The sequence below is a fragment of the Rhinolophus sinicus genome, linkage group LG09 (assembly GCF_036562045.2).
Source record: "Rhinolophus sinicus isolate RSC01 linkage group LG09, ASM3656204v1, whole genome shotgun sequence".
Taxonomy (NCBI): domain Eukaryota; kingdom Metazoa; phylum Chordata; class Mammalia; order Chiroptera; family Rhinolophidae; genus Rhinolophus; species Rhinolophus sinicus.
This window is the reverse complement of record NC_133758.1, coordinates 3,602,098-3,621,102: the sequence shown is the minus strand read 5'-3', so window position 1 is coordinate 3,621,102 and position 19,005 is coordinate 3,602,098. Positions and strand designations below refer to the sequence as shown.

Sequence of the window (19,005 nt, the reverse complement as noted above, 5' to 3'; positions counted from 1 at the left end):
TATCAGGTCACATGTAAAAATCATATCTGCTCAATCTTTGGTCTGGTTTTTAAACCAGTCAAGATTTTACAGCTGGAGAACACGCAGAATAAAAATATGTCCTTTGATTCTACACTAGTGTGGGTACGTTTTTCTGCACCTCAGCCTGGTTTCTTTGCCAACTGCATAATTAAGAGTTTGCACCTGGTACTCGAATTGACTGAGCATCCCTGCTTCTGCTCCTCTGGATGCAGTTAAGATGCCCCAGCATAATCACCCTCTCACTTTGCAGACAAAAGGCTTCCTCTCAGACAAAGGAGTGTGATTAGCAAATGCCTTTATTTCAAGTGTCTGACAACTTAATTTCAATACAAACAACTAACATAGCCAGCCCCCAAAAAAGGGTTATTGGGTGTCACTTATGACACACAGAAGTAATATAATAGCAGTATTTTCATCCTTGAGGTGTCTCCCTGCCCTCACTGTTGATCCCCACAACCAGCAGTGAGGTGGGGTGAGGGCTCCTGGGGGCAGCCTGGTGTGAGAGGGGCAGCGCCTGGGAGGGCGGAAGGACACCCCTGCAGAGGAGTGGCTGTAATGTGGCGAGTTTGCGCATCTGTAGATGCTGTCTTGCGCCAGTCTTGAGCTGTTAATGAAGCCCACCCCCATCCACCGCCCTCAGCGGGCTCGCACCCTCCAGGGTCCCTCTGCGCCTGCTCCAACGGGCCTGGGCCCAGGCACCACCAACCAGAGACAGACAGTTCCTATGCCAGGAGCCCCAGGAATTATTCAAATTGTCCAGTCCACAGGGAGCTTTGGAAACCTAGCTGACCCCAGCTGCTGGCCACACCAGAGACGCCCCCTACAGCGCCAGCGTGCTGTTACGCCTTCTGCCTTGCCTTTGGGGTACAGCCCCCTGCATGGCCCTGCCTGGGTGTGTTCTCTCCTCTGAACTGCCTGTCATCTTCCGAGTGTCAGCATGTTGTGTCCTGGCATCAAAAGCATCTTTAAATCTTATCAATGGTGGCCTACCGTGAGGTTTGTTTCTGGGCAGAGGGGAGGAGGCTGCACTGCAGGCGTGGGAGTACCGAGGCAGGAGGTGCTGGGGCCCTGGCAGCGCATCCAAGCACAGTGTAGTCAGCACGGAAGAGAGGAGAGGCATGGGGGTGAGGGGGCAACGGAGACTTGTTCACCTTCTCTTTCCTGGTTCTCTACCATGAACTTACTCTTTTTTCCTTTGTAAACTGGACTTTGTGGCAAGATACTCTGAGGTTCTATGTCAATACCTTCTCATCATTGCTTCACCCACCAATTTCAGCATCCATTGATGATTCTTGCCTAAATTTACTGTTACAGTTTTGCCAAATGGTGAAGACGAAAAGTTTTTGGAAAATGAAAACTAGTAACCTCAGAGATCTTGTGCAGGGTCGCAAACTACAACATGAAGGCCACATTCAGCCCGCTGCCTGATTTAGAAAATCAAGGTTTTTGGAACACGACCAGGCCCACTTGCTTGTGTACTATCTATAGCTGACTGCATGCTGTGATGGCACAGCTGAGTGGACGCGAAGGACACTGTATGTCTCACGAAGCTGGAACTATTATCAGGCCCTTAAAAGTTTACCAAACCTGGCTTTCAAGAAAATATTGCATTTCTCAAATAGCTACCAAATGTGTTATAAGAAACTAGAAACATAAAAAGAATTCTAATAAAGTAAAAACCTGATCATCAAAACAAATAAAATTCAATGCAAGAGTTGAAACACAAAATTGAGGCAATATTCCAGAAAGCTGAACAAAAGACTAAAAGATGGAAGACAAAAGAGATAAGACATTTGAGATTATCAATTCAGAAGGAATGACAATTGATTAATAAAAGTTACAGAAAAGACAACAGAAAATACTGACATATTTTTTTAATCCAAAACTGAAGTACTCAAGTTTTTAGATTAAAATGACCTATAACAAATGAAAAAGACCTACTTCAATGCACATCATTTTCCAAATATCAAGAAAGAATAGTAATTCTAAAAGCTTCCAGAAAGAGAACAGAAAGAGACCAGATCAAATACCAAAGAACCACCAAACTGGCATTATACACATCAACAGCGGGATAAATATAAAAAAAAGTCTTCAAAGTTCTAAGACAAAATATCTTCATCCTACGATTTGTACCCAATTAAATTATCCACCAGACATTTTCAGAAATTCATGGATCCAAAATGTATCTCCCACCTCACTTATCTTAGACTCTGCAAGAGAACGTGTGCCACTGAACAAAAAGGATATAAATTGAGAAAGAGAGAGACCAGATTCCAGAAGACAGACGATTCAAATGGGAAAGTCCCCAGGGTAACAACTGTCCAGCAGGGCTACAGAGAAGATGTTTATAGTAAAGCAAACAGAGGCAGAACTCCGGGAATGAAATAGTCTGGGAGGGACAAAAAGTAGAATTCATACATTATTTAGTATGTTTAAGCATTTAGGGGAAAAAATATTAACCAACACATGAAAGATTGAACAGAACTTTAAGGACAATTTCAGGTTCCTTGAAAACCATGCAAGTGAAAAGGAAAGACAATTACTCATCCAAGAAAAATAAAAAGTTGTAAAAGAAAGCAGCATCACAGTGCTCTATGTGACCCTGCAGGGAGCAGTATCACAGTTACAGCAAATCATGACAACTTATCTAAAACTGCAGGAATAACTTGGTGTGATGGAAGAGGGAAGGTGGCTGGTGTCACAGCGCTTATCTAACGTGAGTCAGCAGATGTCTAACACTGGTAAGTCCAGAAGCAGCCACATTTCTATTTAAAATATGGAAGCCAATATAAGAAACAGCTTTTAAAGGCTGAACATTATCTCAGACCTTGAAAGGGCAAGTGGAGGCAGAGTGTGTCTTCCAGCTCTAGGAAAAGACAAATGCCAGGACTATGAATGCCCCTCCTCTGCTTCACTCAGCCCTCCTCCGGCACTGCCCGAAACCCTGTCCTTCAGAGTCAACTCAGCTATGAAGGGGCTCCCACAGGCAGCAAGTCAGAATTATCCCACCTCCTTCATCCTCCCACAGCAGCTGGAATATTCCTTATAGCAGTTTCCACTGATTTCGAAATAACGACTGTGTATGGATTATGAGCCTGGCATCCTGTTACGTGCTGGAGACAGAACAGTAAACAAGACATCACACACCTGCTCACACGACGCTCAGTCCGGCGGGAAGACAGATGCTAAGCACACATTGAATTCAGTATGGACAAGTGTTGTGACACTGAGCCCTGCCCCAGGAGTTTCCCTGTGTATCGCCATCCCAGAAGTACGATGCTTCCCATTCCATCCAAATATCATTAAACTGGGGGTAAAGAGACTAGCACTCTTTCTCTGGCTCTACCTTGCTTCCAATATTTTCAGGCCATCTAGTCCCCCACAAGTTAACCCACTGAGTTCAAGGAGTCACCACACATTGTTTTGTGGTTGCTTACCAATTCAGTCCTGCAGGTGACAAGTGACTTCTGCCAAGCGCCTCCTGAATCTTGTCCTCTTCCATCGTGGCTCACTGCTCAAGCCACTGCCTCTCCATCTTCTGACTCTCACCCAGGTGGGCCAGGTGCTCTACGCCCCTTTGGTGACACAATGAAAATACTGCATTATGATCACCTGTGCTCTCCTTCCCAAGGGCTCTGCCCCAGGCCTAGGAAGTCGGGAGGGTGCCAGTAGCAGGAATCTTTTCAACAGTTCTTTGGCCAAGGACCTAACATCTGTCCCAAATCTTTGACTGCTGTCTTCAAGCTCTTTATTCTACACTCATACCACACACACACCTCAAAAGAGAAAACTGATCAGATCATTTGCTGGGAGACGAATGAGAAACAAAGAAGAGGGACATCTAAGTATGGGTGCCCCAAGAGGGAGCAATATGGCATTTCAAAAATCACTTCTGAGAATAACTATAAGTGGAAGATAAAATATAATCAAAAAAGAATCAGTATAATCAAAAACAAATTTAGAACCAAATCCCTAAAAAGCATATGCTCAGATACAGGATGTTACCTCTGTGTGAACCGCAAGCATCTGTCAATTCTCTGAAAACATTTCTGCAGAGGAAGCGATCACGCTCACTCATCTATCTGTCCTCACTTACAGGATTGCGTGTCTTAACTGCATTTCTATCACGCTTCGCTCTTTTAAGCAGCAACATTTCTCCTGATGATTTCAGATACATCTTTCCTTGTGCAATAGGCTATTTGTTTTCCTTTGTTTTATTAAATACTAGTAAATACCATGAAGTTGTATTTAAATATATTCTCATTTGGGGTTCTAACCAATAAAGAAAAAAAACGTGTCTACACCACACACATCCACACACACACACACACACACACACACACACACACACACATTCACATATACAGTGATTGCATGCTTAAGTAGAATACCTTGTCAGGGCAGAAGAGAAGTAAATATCTTTTTCCTTTTTATTTTATATAACTTTTCATCGGAATGTGTTATTTCCATGTATTTAAAATTTAACTTAATCCTCTAAACATTAACTTTAAAATGACCCAGGAATCATCATTTCTATTGTGAAATAAGAAGGCATCAAATGGACGACTGCTTTATTGTAACTTCCAACACCAAGAACAGACCTGGTTAGTCCAAAATAAACCAATAGCCAGCAACGCCATGTGCCCGCTCTGCCGACACTTAGTACTGCGTGCCAAACCAGTGGTTGATCTTCGCCACACTGAGGTAGAGCACCAGGCTCACAATGAAGTGCTCTTCCGTCTCCGTGATCCACACCAGCTCCATGTGCAGTCTTCCGGCCGAGTCCGCGTAGTCAACATGGTACGTCTGTCCCCAGAAATGAGGACCATCCGAAGGCCTGGGAGAAGGCCTCATGCAAACCGGGGAACTGAAACACCAAAAGGGGTGCCCATATTCGTCCAAAAGAGTCATGTCCACTATAGAACAACTCTACAAAGCAAGCACAAACATGCGTAAGTGTAAGGATAAAACGCCCACTTAGACCTGGCTTCCAGGTCTAGTTAATAAATCGAGAAATGTGCAAGTGAAGCCTGTCATGGGGGTAAGAGTTAAGTGACAGGACGGAAAAAATAATAAAACAGCAAGAGGAAAGAGCATATGCAAAGAGCGTGAGGGAACGTGGCACATTTGCTAGAAATGACTCAGCGCGCTGGGCAGGGAGGGGGAGTCGTGAGGGCCGGTCAGGTCAGCTCTGTCCATCACGGCATCTCTGCCACTCGCTTGCAGTAGCCGGTACCAATAAAGGCATGCTGGGTAAAGGAATGACCACAATACCACGGGTGGGAGCAGGGAGAATAGTGGCGTGGCTACCGGTTATTGTCATACCAGTGAAGAGATGTCAATTTTCAGTGCTAGTAACTCACAGGAAAGAAGAGATGGAAGAGCCACTTGCAAGACAAACTGAGCAGAAGCTGGTATCTGGAGGTGAGAGGAAGGGAGTCGGGGCTCTATCTCCTCCTCGCTCCCATTACAGAAGAGGAGGATGTGGGGAGAAGGGGGTCAGGTTCAGACACGCTGAATCTAAGATGCAGGTGGACAGACACCACTGTGGGGACTGGACTCGGGGAAGAGACAGATGGGAGACACTGATACTCACTAATATTATTAAGGAGCTATATTTTAAATTTTATTTTTGGTTATGGTAAAATACATATGACATAAAATTTACCATCTTAACCATTTCCAAGTGTCCAGTTCAGTGGCGTTAAGTACTTTCACATGGTTGTGCTACCATCACCGCCGTCCATCTCAGAATTCTTTTCATCTTGCAAAACTGCAACTCTTGACCCAGGAAATGACAATCCCCCACCCCCTCCTCCAGCCCCTGGCAACCACCCTTTTACTTCCTGTCTCTGTGAAACTGAGGACTCCAGGTACCTCCTAAGTGGATCCTACAGCATTTGTCATTCTGTGCCTGGCTTATGTCACTTAACATAATGTCCTCAGGGTCCATCCATGCTGTAGCAGGTGTCAGAACATCCTTCCTTTTTAAGGCTGAATAATATTCCACTGTGTGGAGAGGCTACACTGTGTAGCCATCCGCTGATGGACACCCGGGTTGCTCCCACCTTTCGGCTGTTGTGGAATAACTGCTATGCACACGCGTGCACAATGTGAGCTGGATCTTCTAACACGTCCTATGTACCAGACATGAATCCAAGCAGGTTACTTACACTGTTTTATTTAGTTCTCAAGAAACTAGGCGGTAACAACAAGGCTAAAATCTACTAACACTTAGTTTTCCAGATATGGCTTATTATCCGCCGTGACTTGTGCCCAATATTAGTGTTTTATTAATGACAACACTTTCTCTTACAGACCAGCATAAACTGAGCATAGACATCAGCATAATTAAAGATATTGAGAAATACTATAGATATCGGTATGAATGTACATTCAGAGGTCTGTACACTATTAAATGTGGATGAAAGTACTGACCATTTGGACCTGCATACGACCAGGTCAAAAGGTCTTGACTCAAAAAATGTGCATCTTAGAGAAATTTAAGGAACACAAACATTCCAAAAGTTGAAAAACATGAGACGTTTACTAAGTGATGGACGTGACCTGGTTCCAGCTCCGGAGGAGACCAGAGTGAAGACCAGCCCCGTGAACCTTCCCTAACCCCTGACATCAGAGAGCGCAGATGGGAGCAGAAAGCTCCTCCGCCCCCGTCAGGTGGGGATGACCCAGGGGCCTGGACCTCACTGCTGATGCTGCGCCAGGTCCTGGAGCAGAGCAGGGCGGCCCCACGACAGTCCTCTCCATCCTCTCCTATACAACAGGGACCACAGCTCACACAATAGGGACCACAGCTCACAGATGGAGGAGAAGGGCCCCTCTACACTGCAGCTTCGGGGGCTGAGAACAGGGAATGGAAGCCGATCCTGAGAGTGGGGAGATGTCTCTGTCACTGCTCAGGCGGCCGGAGCCCTTCCGGAAGCAGCAGCTCTCAGAAGAGCCGTTTGAGGGAGGCTGTCGTGTGGCCATTACAACTCCCAGATAACACAGCAGGTGATGAGAAGCCAAGCCTTGCTCTACCCCCTCACCCTTCACCTAACACTGGTATAATGGTCTCTTGGTTTTCTTATTAAAATCTCACCAAAACCCACCAGGACAGAGATGGTGTTCAGAATCAGGACCAACATTTCAGAGGAAGGTAGAGAAGAAGGAACCAGGAAGGACTCGCCAAGGGGCACACACTCCTAGACCAGGATGGATACACTCATTAGCCGCATGCCCTGCAGCCAATGACTTAGTGTCTCCGCTTTCAGCCCCCTCAGCTGCCCGATAGAGGTGTGAGCCGACCGTCTCCAAAAGTCCTCCAGTTCTAAAGTCTGGCATCATCCACTTCCTTCCTAGCCTAGAAAACGGCAAGGCACACGAACCCCTTTAATAACCTCCCACAGACACTGACACCCAAATCCAAGTCCGTTACCATGGTGCTTAGGCCCTGCATGAGCCGCCCCAGCCTGCCCAGCTCCCCTCCTGCCACCCCTCCCTCTCTCCGCACAGCAGGGAGCCGTGTCACAGCCAGGAGTGGCAGCCTGGGAGCTGGCACCAGAAGCACAATGCATCGGGTGGGTGGATGACCTCTCCTGGGCTTATCCACCTGCCTCCAGCCTCAGCAGGCACCCAATCCCGTGGCACAGGCCAGAGGCCATCTCCTCCTTTCTTCCGGACCGCGCTCCGTCCTCCTCATCCTGAGCTGTCTCCTTTTCCATGTTGTTGCTTTTTCATAGCAAATCATTTCTGTCCTTGGGGGACAGGGGAGGTAAGGCAGGGGGTGTGCTTTACAACTGCTCACAAACCTTCCGCCACACTCTCTCCTCCTTCTCCTCGAGAGAGCTGCTTCCAATATGCTTTCCTACATCAGTCTCCCTGGGCGAGACCTTCTAGAATGCACAGCCCCAAGCAGGAAGCAGAACTTTTGTCCCTGAAGTAGTAAGTCGGTTTTTCTCACCTGCACCCCACTCACCAGTGAACTCTGCCAGATTCAAAACTCTTGAATTTTGACGTTCTTCAGCGTCTGGGAAGAACGCAGCGCTGGCACCCACGGGAACACCATATTCCTTTAAAGCTGTGGATTTTACAGGCACCATCACCTGTTATCACCCATTCCGTGGCAGTACTCATCGGCAAATTGGCCAAAGCAGCTTTCTTCTGGGGGGAGGGGCACCACCACAGCAACAAGCTGACCCTGTGACACACCCATTGGCGGTTCTACTGAACTCCACTCATGTAGCAGAAAGCGAACCGGAGTTGGATGTACTGAAACACCCAGCTCAAATTAAAGCTGAGGCCAAGCTCCACATAGAAGCCTAACAAAAGAATCTCCACCAATCAGCACTTGTGATAGGAGCTGAGAGCAGACAGACCAGAAGAGCATTTTATTTTGAATTAAACTGGAGACTGAAGGGAGCTTGGCTGTTCCGAACAACAGTGAAATAGAGCGGTAACCAGTCACAGGGCGACTGCATGGGTCCACTACTAACACATCAGCCTGTAAGCATCTCTACGTGTATCTGATATCATAACCTGGCTTAAGGAACAGGTAAAAAGGATTTACTTATCATGTGATTTTTTTGTGTTGAATAATCTCCCATATAAAATTATGAGCTGTTGAAGTTAAGACTCCAGGCGCTGAAGCCATAGCTACATCCTATCTGAATGACCTCTGTGCCAGGGAGCATTGGCTGGGGCCCCCCACAGTCTGGGCTCCTCTGACAAAGCCTCTCCTGGGAACAGTAAGCCAGGGGTACCTCAGAGACGCCTTCCTGACCTCGTTTCACTTCAGACAACGTGATGTGGCAGGCAGCCATCCATCTGTCATCATCATACATGTCACCCTCGCCGTCTGTCCTTGTGACCAGAATCACAGGTTTGGATGACGCACTTTCTCACTGATCTGGGCTCTGATAAGCATTGTACGAGACAGTCACTAGGAGACTCCTTTTGGGAGGTGGTTCTACAATTTCCAGGAGAAGCAGGGTTCTTTGTTGGTTGGTTTTTAATAATTATATGTTCCTAGGAAACTTGTTCTATCATGTGCCCTTGCTTATAAAGAGTTTTTAACTCCTTGAAACTGATTCTTAGTACAGTTTAGTTTCCATGCACGTCGGGGCAGGGCGGGGAGGGGGAGGGTCAGGTAAACTCCTGACTGCAGGGCAAAGATTAGGGACACGGCACCCCGGCCTGACTTCGGTTCTCTGGGAACTCAAAAGACATTTCAGTCTTAATACTGAACCCAAAATTACCGGCAGCACAATGCAAACCGGCCAGGGCCCAGGGAGAGGGCACGCACTCTGCAGCAACTCTCACCTCCACCCAAAGCCCACCTGAGAGAAGGGTTTCTAGGGAACACTGTCCAGGGGACACGCAGTCCATTCCCGCGTTTCATGACTCGAAATCCTGGGTTTAGATCCAGCCGTTCTGGTAGAAACCTGCAAGCGTGAGTCACACTGGTTCAGCACCATACAGGACCACTCTGGAGTTCGTGAAGCCCTACCCTCAGCTACCGTCTCTGAGAGCTGCTGGAAGAAATCTGTCACTGCATTTTGCTGCTAAACTCTACTGAGCTTTGGCCCATTCTGTGGCTCAGTCTGCCCTACATATCCGCCCACCGGGGACTGTGTTTTTAATGATTGGAGCCAGAACGAAGCTTTGTTTCCCGGTATAATTACTACATTTCCCTTTGAGAACTAAGGAACAGCTCTCTTCCTGCTCTCAACTACCAGAAAAGACAGAACAATGATTTTTTTAATTATGCTGACCCTCACAGTCTATTTTTATTTCAGTGTTCCATGTCAGTGCAGATTTTTATAAGACCCATCTAAATCCATTTTTGAAAGGTCAGGTCTGTGGTCTTGAACATTCTTTTGTGTACAACAAACATAATCTTTACCAAAATTTAAATAGTTGCTTACACGCAAACAGAACAAAATATCTCATTATACCAACCAGCAAGTGGCCGGAGGGTGACACAGCTGACCTGAACAGCCGGGCTGGGACTGCACACGTCCACCTACACGTGGGTTGTCTCCAATAAATACTGTAGATGTACTTTCCTTTAGATGTTCTTCATAACATTTTCTTCTGTCTAGCTTACTTTATCGTAAGAACGCAGTATAAGACACATGTAACATACAAGATACATGGTAACTGGCCGTCCTGTGATCCGTAAGGCTTCCAGCCACCAGCAGCCTATGAGGAATTAAGTTTGGGGGGAGTCTCAAGTTCCACGTGGATTTCCAGCTGCGTGGGATTCAGCGCTATTCAAGCGTCAAGTGTCCTTGGTGACAGGGAAGTCCTTCTAACGCTCAGTGGTCTCACTGGCTGTGGCCTCAGTCCTTATAACTGATGGTTCTGACAAGGGTGCAGACCCGTGTGGTAAAGAAAAGCCACGTCACTGGAGGGTCCTGCGTTCACAGGACACGGGTCCCCCTGAATATGAAGATCCTATTCATCCCACAAAATAAAGCTGGGGAGTAACCGAACCAGGGGCAGCCGTGAGCACAAAATCCCAGAAGAAAATGAAACCATGTCACAACATCCCCCGTCCTCTCCCTCTTCCTCCCCGCCCCCCACCAATTCCCAACCACTAAACCAACTCTTCCATCCACAGGCTAATTTTTGATAGGGGTATAAACTGGTTTAACTGTTCAAGGAAATAACTGTGTCCTGGAAGTCATAACTGCAATAAGTTTTAAATTGGTGGGTAAGTAATTAAGACATTTTGAGCAAATGCTTCTTTGCCTGGTCTAAGCCACAAAACGAACAGACGGAGGGGCCCCGAGGTGTGCAGTGCCGGTGCCGCCAACGCCGCCCAGCCCGCTGCTGCACGCCGCTGCCTCTGCCACTCTCCACAGAAAACAGAAGGTCCTCAGGAAGCATCTGATGGACGAATCACCTGACTGCCAATGGCTGCGACACACATACCCCTCCAGACGCCAGCACAGGAAATCCAGGACTTTAAAAGCTGCATCACACACGTATATCGACAGACATTTTTATTCTACAAAAACCAGGTTACTTTAAGAAAAGAAAACAACAAGTTACCTTTATACAGCCATCAAAAACATCAGTTCTCCAGGAGAGGCCAACTTTTCCAACAAGAGGAAGGTGTTCTGTGTTATTTTTAAAATGGATCACAATGAGCTTCGCATATCCATTTTCAATATGTCCTGAAAAGATTTAACAGGTTTCAATTACTATAACCAATGCAGGACAAGCTGAGCCTCTTCAGGTTTGCCGCTCCATAAAGGATGGCTCATCTGCAAGGCCGAGTCACTGACGGAGGGGGACACTGCCAGAGCTAACCGGCGTCTAGCTTGAGGGCAGGGCCACGCGCCTGCACCCCAGAGACAGAGAAATGAGGGGGAGCTCTGGAAAAGTGATCCCAAAGGTGAGTCGGGGAGAGGACGGCAGGAACCTGGACTCCCACCCACCCTGTCACTGGTAGAGCAGCTAAGGAGGCAAAGGTTCTGCTGATGTGTTGAGCTAACAGCAGTGACAAGTGGAAAGCCAGAACTGGGGAACCTAAGAAAGCAGACCCCAGGAAATGGGCCAGGAAGGACACTGAATGTGAAGGAGCAAGGAGAGAGATGTCGGAAAAAGGAGGGGTCTGGGAGTTCAGCACGGGCGCACATACAGGAAACATCGCTGCACACGCTTATAAATGAGTCAGACTCCTCGCACGTGCTCACCAACAGCTTGAGAGCAGAGGCCCTGCCCCCCGCCATTCTGACCAGCGTGCAGCTCAGAGCAACCTCGCCACGCAGGGCCCAGCACAGCCCAGGCACACCCGCCTGTCAGGCCTCTTGTGATGGGGCGACTTCCGTCCAGCTACACATCACACAACCATGCGCACACATCCCGGAAAGCGACCAGCAGCACCTTCGCTTGTATCAAAGACCTCCTCAGAGAGACACCTGAACAAAGGTAAGATGTAAGTCATGGGGCAACGCAGACGGAAGAAGGACAGAGAAGAGCAAATGTGTTTTGACCCTAGGTTGGTTATTTCACGGGACAAAGTAAAACCAAAGCTAAGCTGCCGTGGCAGCCAAAGCTCTATTCTAGAAATTCTATATGGAGTTCTCACTTAAGTGTAGCCAGAAGATTCAAACCAGGGCTCCACCAGCCGGAGCCAGCGGCCTGTTCTGTAACACAAGGCACTGTAAGTGACAGCCCCCATCAGAGAGCAAGCGCTTGGGGCCCTGCAGGAGGGCGCTCTCAGCCTCCGCGACACACAGCCATTGCCCAGGCTCGCTTTTATTCCAAGGACAGAGGCTGCCGAGCAATTAGCAGGAACTGTGAAGCTTCGCTCCTCCCCGTCGGTGCAGGAGTGAATGCCAAACGACACTGACCCTCCCCGGCAACAGCGCTCTGGTTCCGCGGGAAGAGGGAGGGCTCCGAGGGGGCGCAGTAATGACAATCTGAGTGGACCAGATGCGGCTCCGTATTACTGCACAGCCATGTGCAAAAGCAAGAGGCCTCCGACTGGCCACGGCCCAGGCCGGCATGCGTGCTGGCAGCTGGACGGTGCCAGCCAGAAAACCGACATTTCATTGTCCATGTGGCTTGTCCTGAGGACACTGCAAAAATCGGGCCCCAAAGTACAACAGCCAATAACATCTCAACAGCAACTGTCTGAGCTAATGAGCACGAATCTCGGCAGGAAGCAGGGGCTGCTGTTATTCTGTCATTACCAGATATGCCCCTTAGAACAACTACTGTGACATCTGCAGTGTCTTAAAAGGTCAGAGCCCTTTCCACTACCCCAAGGTAACCACTATTTCTACAAGATTTTTAAAAAGGTAAAGCTCTTTCCACATTTAAACAACCGGCACACAGAAAGTATGTGTGAACATGTAATTAAACAGGTCACAGTTTTCAGTACTTACTGTACACTAGGCATGGTGGGAAGCACTTTGTATAGCAGCTGCAAAGACTGAGAAGAACACCTTAGATAACACTATTCATTAGGCATGCGAGTTTTTGGACCCACGGGGGAGAAAACTGGGCACACAGAGGTGGACAGCACCTTGTCTAATGTGGTACTGCTGATAAGTGGCAAAGACACGATTCAAACCTTGCTCTGAGTTGAGTCCATGTTGTAACAGATGAAAACACACAAGAAAAGGGAAAACAATCACCTATTAGTTAAAATGCTGAGAGTGCATAATGTGGGTTTAAATTCTCATGAAATTCTGCTTTCATATTATGGCCAATAGAGAAAAATCTATAAATGAGCAGGCAAAATATGCTGGGCAATCATTTACAGCTCCCCAAAATGTTTGGTAATTTCTGCACTTGTGAGTCCCACACTCACTATTGCCCATTCCCAACCTGAATTATAACTAAGTCAAGAGGGACCTGGATTCCTTGGCTGTGAGCAAACGTACCCTTAGTGAAGTCCCGTGTTCCTTAAACCATTCAGAAAAAATCCTAACATTAACTTACCAATACATAAGACCACCCCCAAAATGCAGAAATGCCATTCGAGGCTCACCGCCTTTAGCTTCCAGTGACAGGCACTTAAAGCATGGCCTGGAGAGTTGCAAAGACCTCATTGTGAACCCTGCCCAGCCACTCAGTAGCCGTGCAACCACGGTCAGCTCCACGCTGAGGAAAATAAGGACACACATAGAAAGTACTTTATAAGCCTTTGTGAAGAGGAATGGAGCTAATAATAAATATTAACATTACAGGGTATTTTATTACATATACCAGGCTAAGTATGCTAAACACCTTATAAGCATTATCTCAACAAAATATTCTATCTAAAGAGCCAGTATACGTCTAACCAGAAAGCAGAGATATACCATGTTCATGGACTGCAAGGTTCAATACTATACCCATATTGATCTATAGATTTAATGTAATCTCAATCATAATCCCAGCAGGCATTTAAATAAGTAATTTATAAATAATCAGAATAAATAAATAAATAATTAAAGTTGACGAAATGATTCTAAAATTCATACGGAAATAATAATAAGGACCTAAAACAGCCACACAATCTTCAAAAGAAGGAAAAAGTTGACTTCAAAGCTTACTGTAGAGCTACAGTGATCAAGACAGTATGGCACTTGCTATAAAGACCCATCAATAGAGCAACAGAATAGAATAAAGGCATTCAGAAAGAAACCAATACTGTTACAAGCAACTGACTTTTGACAAAGATACCAAAATAATGCAATGAGAAAACAAAGTCTTCTCACAAATGGTGCAAAAAAAAAAACAAAAAAAAACTTACTATCCACATGGGAAACTAAAATGAACCTCAACTCTTACCTCATACTTTACACAAAAATTAATTAGGGATGGATCATAGACCTAAAATGTAAACACTAAAACTATAATACAGCTGGAATAAAGAATATTTCTGTAACCTGGGGTACAACAAGCTTTTAATATAGAAAAAAGAAAACAATGACCACAAAATTTTACAAGTGATAAATTAGATTTCATCAAAATGACAGACTTCTGCTCATTAAAAGATATCATTAAGAAAATGAATAAGTAAGCCACAGATTGGCTAAAAATATTTCCCAATCTATCTGACAAAGGAATGGCACCCACAATATATAAAGAACATCTGCAATTCAGAAATAAAGAGATAAACAACTCATAGTTTTACAAAGGCAAAAGAATTAAGAGATACTTCAAAAAGAAGGTATGCAAATGACTAGTAAGCACATGAAAAAGTGCTTAACATAACTGATCTTCAGAAAATGAAAATCAAAACCACCATGAGGTACCACTACCACCACACAGGAGATCAACTAAAATAAAAGATGAATCACATCAAATGTTGGTCAGGATATGGGACAACCAGAACTCATACATTGATGATGGGAGTGTAAATGGTACAACCATTGTTAAAAAAAAAAAAGAAAAAGAAAAAAATTTGCACTTTCTTACACATAAAATTTTCTTATACATAAAAAAGAAATTTTAATACATAAACCTACAATAAGACCCAACAATTCCAGTTCTAGGTATTTAGCCAAGAAAAATGAAAACATATGTCCATAAGAAGAGACTTTCACAACAATTCTATAGCAGCTTTACTTATAACAGCCCAAAACAGAAAATAAACCATATTTCATGTCCATCAACAGGGAAGTGGGTGAGCAAATTGTGGCATATTCAGTCAATGGAATACTACTCATCACAATTAGGAATGACTAACAATGCTGCAACAAGACAGCTGAAACACAAAGACATTTTGCTAAGAGTCTGGACGTAAAAGAGCACAGTGAAAGAATCCAGGAACAAGAGCACATACTGCATCATCCCATTTACATGAAGTTCTAGAACAAGCGAAACTAATCTAGGGTGAACAAAAATCAGAAAAACGTATGTGGAAGTTCTTATACTAGTCTTGCGATTTTTCCTAAGTTGGAAACTATATCGAAATAATATGTTACAGAAGAACTGGTACTCAGGCCAGGTGAGCTGCTAGCTGGGTCAACCTTCCTGCAACGGCCCTTCTGCTTATTGCACTGGCTGCTCCTTTCCTACCCGACCTATAACGGGCAAGCCCCAAATCTGTGTCCCCAGATCCGCACTCACCCTCCTACCTCCACTAATCTTGTCCTTTTCTAAACCCCACTGCACACGCTGTAACATTTAATTATATTGAACTGTTTCTGCATGTTAGATCTGTTTCCTCAAGCAACCTACACTCTTTGGGAATAGAGGTCATGTCTTCTACAGTGTGTTAATGGCTTCTAATAACATTTCTCATTTCTCAGCTATGATTAGAGTTCATTTTGCTGCCTCATAAAGAGAACACAGAAAAGTTGGGAAATAAAGCATGTGGGGAGGATTGAATGACTGACTGATTTTCCTAAGGCAAACAAAGAAGATGGGAGGGGGTTAAATTAGATCAGAACTGCCTGAAGCAGGAAACACAGAACACAGTTTAACTGAAGAGATAAACCCAATTTCACTGGGGAAATTGAATGTGATAGAACCCTAGATCGCCATCTGAGAGACCAACTCAGTAACACACGAATACATGGGACAGACATCAGTAGCGACACTGAGGTGTGTGTAAATCTTGGGTAAAAAGATAGGGAGACCCTATAAACTCAAAAATATTTGCCAGAGTATTAACATTTTACAGTTGCAGAGACCTGATACTGCAGAGGAATAATTAATAACCAGATGGTATAGACTCTGATGATCAAACAGAATCGGCACTAACTCTTCTGGATAGAAAAATCTTTAATATTTCCCCATTTCTGTTATGAGTGTTTGTAATATTTATGTTATGAGGTGTCCAACATAAATCTCCTCAAGGCACATAAAGCATGGCTTTTCTCTTTTTCTCAGCTAATTATCTTCAGATGCCTCTCTTGTTTTCCAAACCCCTGAGCTACAAGAAATTTACGTAGCTATATGTAGACATAGATCATGGAATATCAAAAGAGAGGTGGTCTCTGAGCGTAAGGATCAGAACTCCCTCTTCCCGTTTTGCTTGTTATACAAGTTGAAAACGTCAAATGAACTGGAGCTGTATTGGTGGGAAACTGAAAAAAAGGAACTTCCAATTCTTTAGGAAATTTCCGTCCCCAGTTCAGGCTTGGTGGATGCGATGACACCAATAAAATCTCCTATAATCTCGCAAGCCACAGGGTGTCTACTTCTTTCATAGTAACTGGACCCTAGAAGTCTGCATTTGCTGGTGGTATTGTTTCTGATACTGGTGACAACTACCTTGATTTTACAGAAAATAAAGTATGTACTTAGACTCTTTAAAAATTCACTGTTCATTAATTCAATCGTGTTTGAAAATTGCTTTTTCTATTAATTTATTTAAATGTTCAGATTGGCATTTTCACAAGACCCAGCTCTATTTTCCATGCCTTTGAGCATAAATTATTTTTTCTAGACTAGGCCTTCCGAAGATGTTTAAGGGCGCAGTACGTGGTTATTTATTTGTGCACTCCAACACCTGTCCTGCGTCTCTTGCTGAGCATTTTCCAGGGTTCCTCCGAGAAACACACCCACGTAGGTCAGCCCCGTGCTTCAGGGGGTAGAAGCGAGGCTCAGAAACACAGAATCCCCTTCGCCTGGCCACAGGACCAAGTCAGGGATGATTCACAACCCGACCAGAGCCAAGGAGATGTGGTGAGACTAGGGCACGGGAGAGGGCGGGGGAGTCTTGGAAAGGACAGCCCCAGTGGACACGCATTTGTAATTGTCCCCAAAGAACTGCTGAGTATTCAAGAAGTTAGAAAAACAACATCAAGGTGAGCAGTGCTCTGTTAGCAAAATCTAAACAAAATAAAAATATCATGTCCTTCCTTTTGAATGATTACAAGAATTCAAATCACCAAAAAGAACAAATTGAAATCTGAGGTCCAATCTCAAACAGAAGCCAGAGCCCAGAAATGCAAGTAAAGATGAGAAAGGCTCACCTGAAGGACATCAGAACCATGAAGCCCCTCCTTGCGTGTCCCATGTCACAGCAGAGCGAGCCCCAGGGGCACAGCCTGCGAGCCGCAGAGGCGCCTGGCGGCTGACTGCTCTGCTGTCACCAGTGTGAAACTCTCACTCATGTTCTCACAAGGAGCCCTGCGGCTGCGCTTCACACTGGGCCCCACAAATCATGCAGCCTGTCTTGCCTACACGTGAAGTACCACCTACTCCTGATGTGTTCTGACCCAGGACATAGCTAGCTGGGAACTCCTGGCCAGTGCACAGAGGTTTGTAATGCTGAGTTTTCATGGGTCACCAGATGCACGAAGCAGGAAAAATGAACTAACACCACTGATGAAGATGCCATAAGGAATTCTCTGTTCTAATTTCTCTAGGTAATCACCACCCAGACAGGACTGTACTGTTTCTAATGGCTCCCTGTTATGATAAATGCTTAGAGAGAAGATGCTGACCTAGAAACACAGAAAGTAATTAGTATCAAGGAACAGAGGGAACAAAAACAGTCATCTGTTTTTAGGGCCGCAACATTAAAAATGAGATAATACGCTGTATGTGAAAAATATTGGGGAAAAACGATGACACTCTAAAGGACTTTCTTAGAGAAGGTGACCTGGCTTATCAGTTTGTGCTGCTAATCACTTGAACAGCCCTGTTCTGGGCAGGAAGGAAGAAGCTTCTGAGGCCCACGACCTCCTTTTGTCCCCTCAACATTTTCTCTTATGTCTTACAGAGTAAGCACTGAATATTTATCATTTAATCAGTATTTTAATGGAAAACATATTGCAAAACTCTACAGGACATAGAAGAAATCTACCAAACATAATGGAAACAATCTGAAAGAATTAGTCACCACGCAACACGAAAGTGAAGTATCAGTGATTGGAGAAAGGTACAGGGTCTACATAAGGAACATTTCTCCCAAAGGCCGTGGAGGAAACGTAAATAAATGGAGACAGTCCAAACCCCTAGACAAAAACATACCAATTCCTTCCAAATGAGTATACACACTTCATAGAAATCTGATCAAAACCCACATGCAGTATTTTTAAAATCTGGCCAAGTAATTACTAAATACATCTAAAAGAATGGATGGATGACAAACACTGAGAAATCTTTGGTAAAAGTTCATTAGTAAGAAATTTCATATTTGGGGAGGGACGTGTATTTTCATAACAAAACACACAGGTAAACCTGAAACGTCTTGTCTGGCAGGGACACAAGCAGAAGGGGAGCTTAATGCAGCCATGACTTGTCAAAGTGGCAGAATACACACAAATACAAGGAGAGAAAACTCCCCAGTTCTTGGGGGAGGAATCCAACAAACGTCCAAGGAGCAAGTCAAAGGAACCTTCAGGGAGAGAAGAAAAGCCACAGATCCTCTTAAGTGACTAGCAGGTGGGCTCAGAGGCAGACAGTCCTGTCCCCTGACCAGTGGCTGGCTGAGGGGGAATACTGTGGGGACTCTCTTAGGACAATCTGTTAGGAAATGAGAACTGAGGCTTCTCCTGACTCGCCACAGCAGACCTGCTC

General features: G+C 45.2%; 1 protein-coding gene across 5 annotated transcripts in view; it reads right to left on the bottom strand.

Moving 5' to 3' along the window:
- Window positions 1–4,428: 4,428 nt before the first annotated feature.
- The window catches only part of FBXO15 (F-box protein 15), a 43,919-nt gene continuing 29,342 nt past the window's right edge, over window positions 4,429–19,005 (bottom strand). For 4 of the 5 annotated variants that reach the window (XM_074339847.1, XM_074339848.1, XM_074339850.1 and 1 more), the window contains 2 exons: window positions 11,080–11,204; window positions 4,429–4,950 (listed from right to left, as the gene is read on the bottom strand). In XM_074339847.1, the coding sequence (XP_074195948.1) occupies window positions 4,681–4,950; window positions 11,080–11,204 (395 nt within the window). In that variant the 3' untranslated portion in view covers window positions 4,429–4,680. The remainder of the gene's footprint in view (window positions 4,951–11,079; window positions 11,205–19,005) is intronic. The other variant, XM_074339851.1, reaches the window with a different exon arrangement.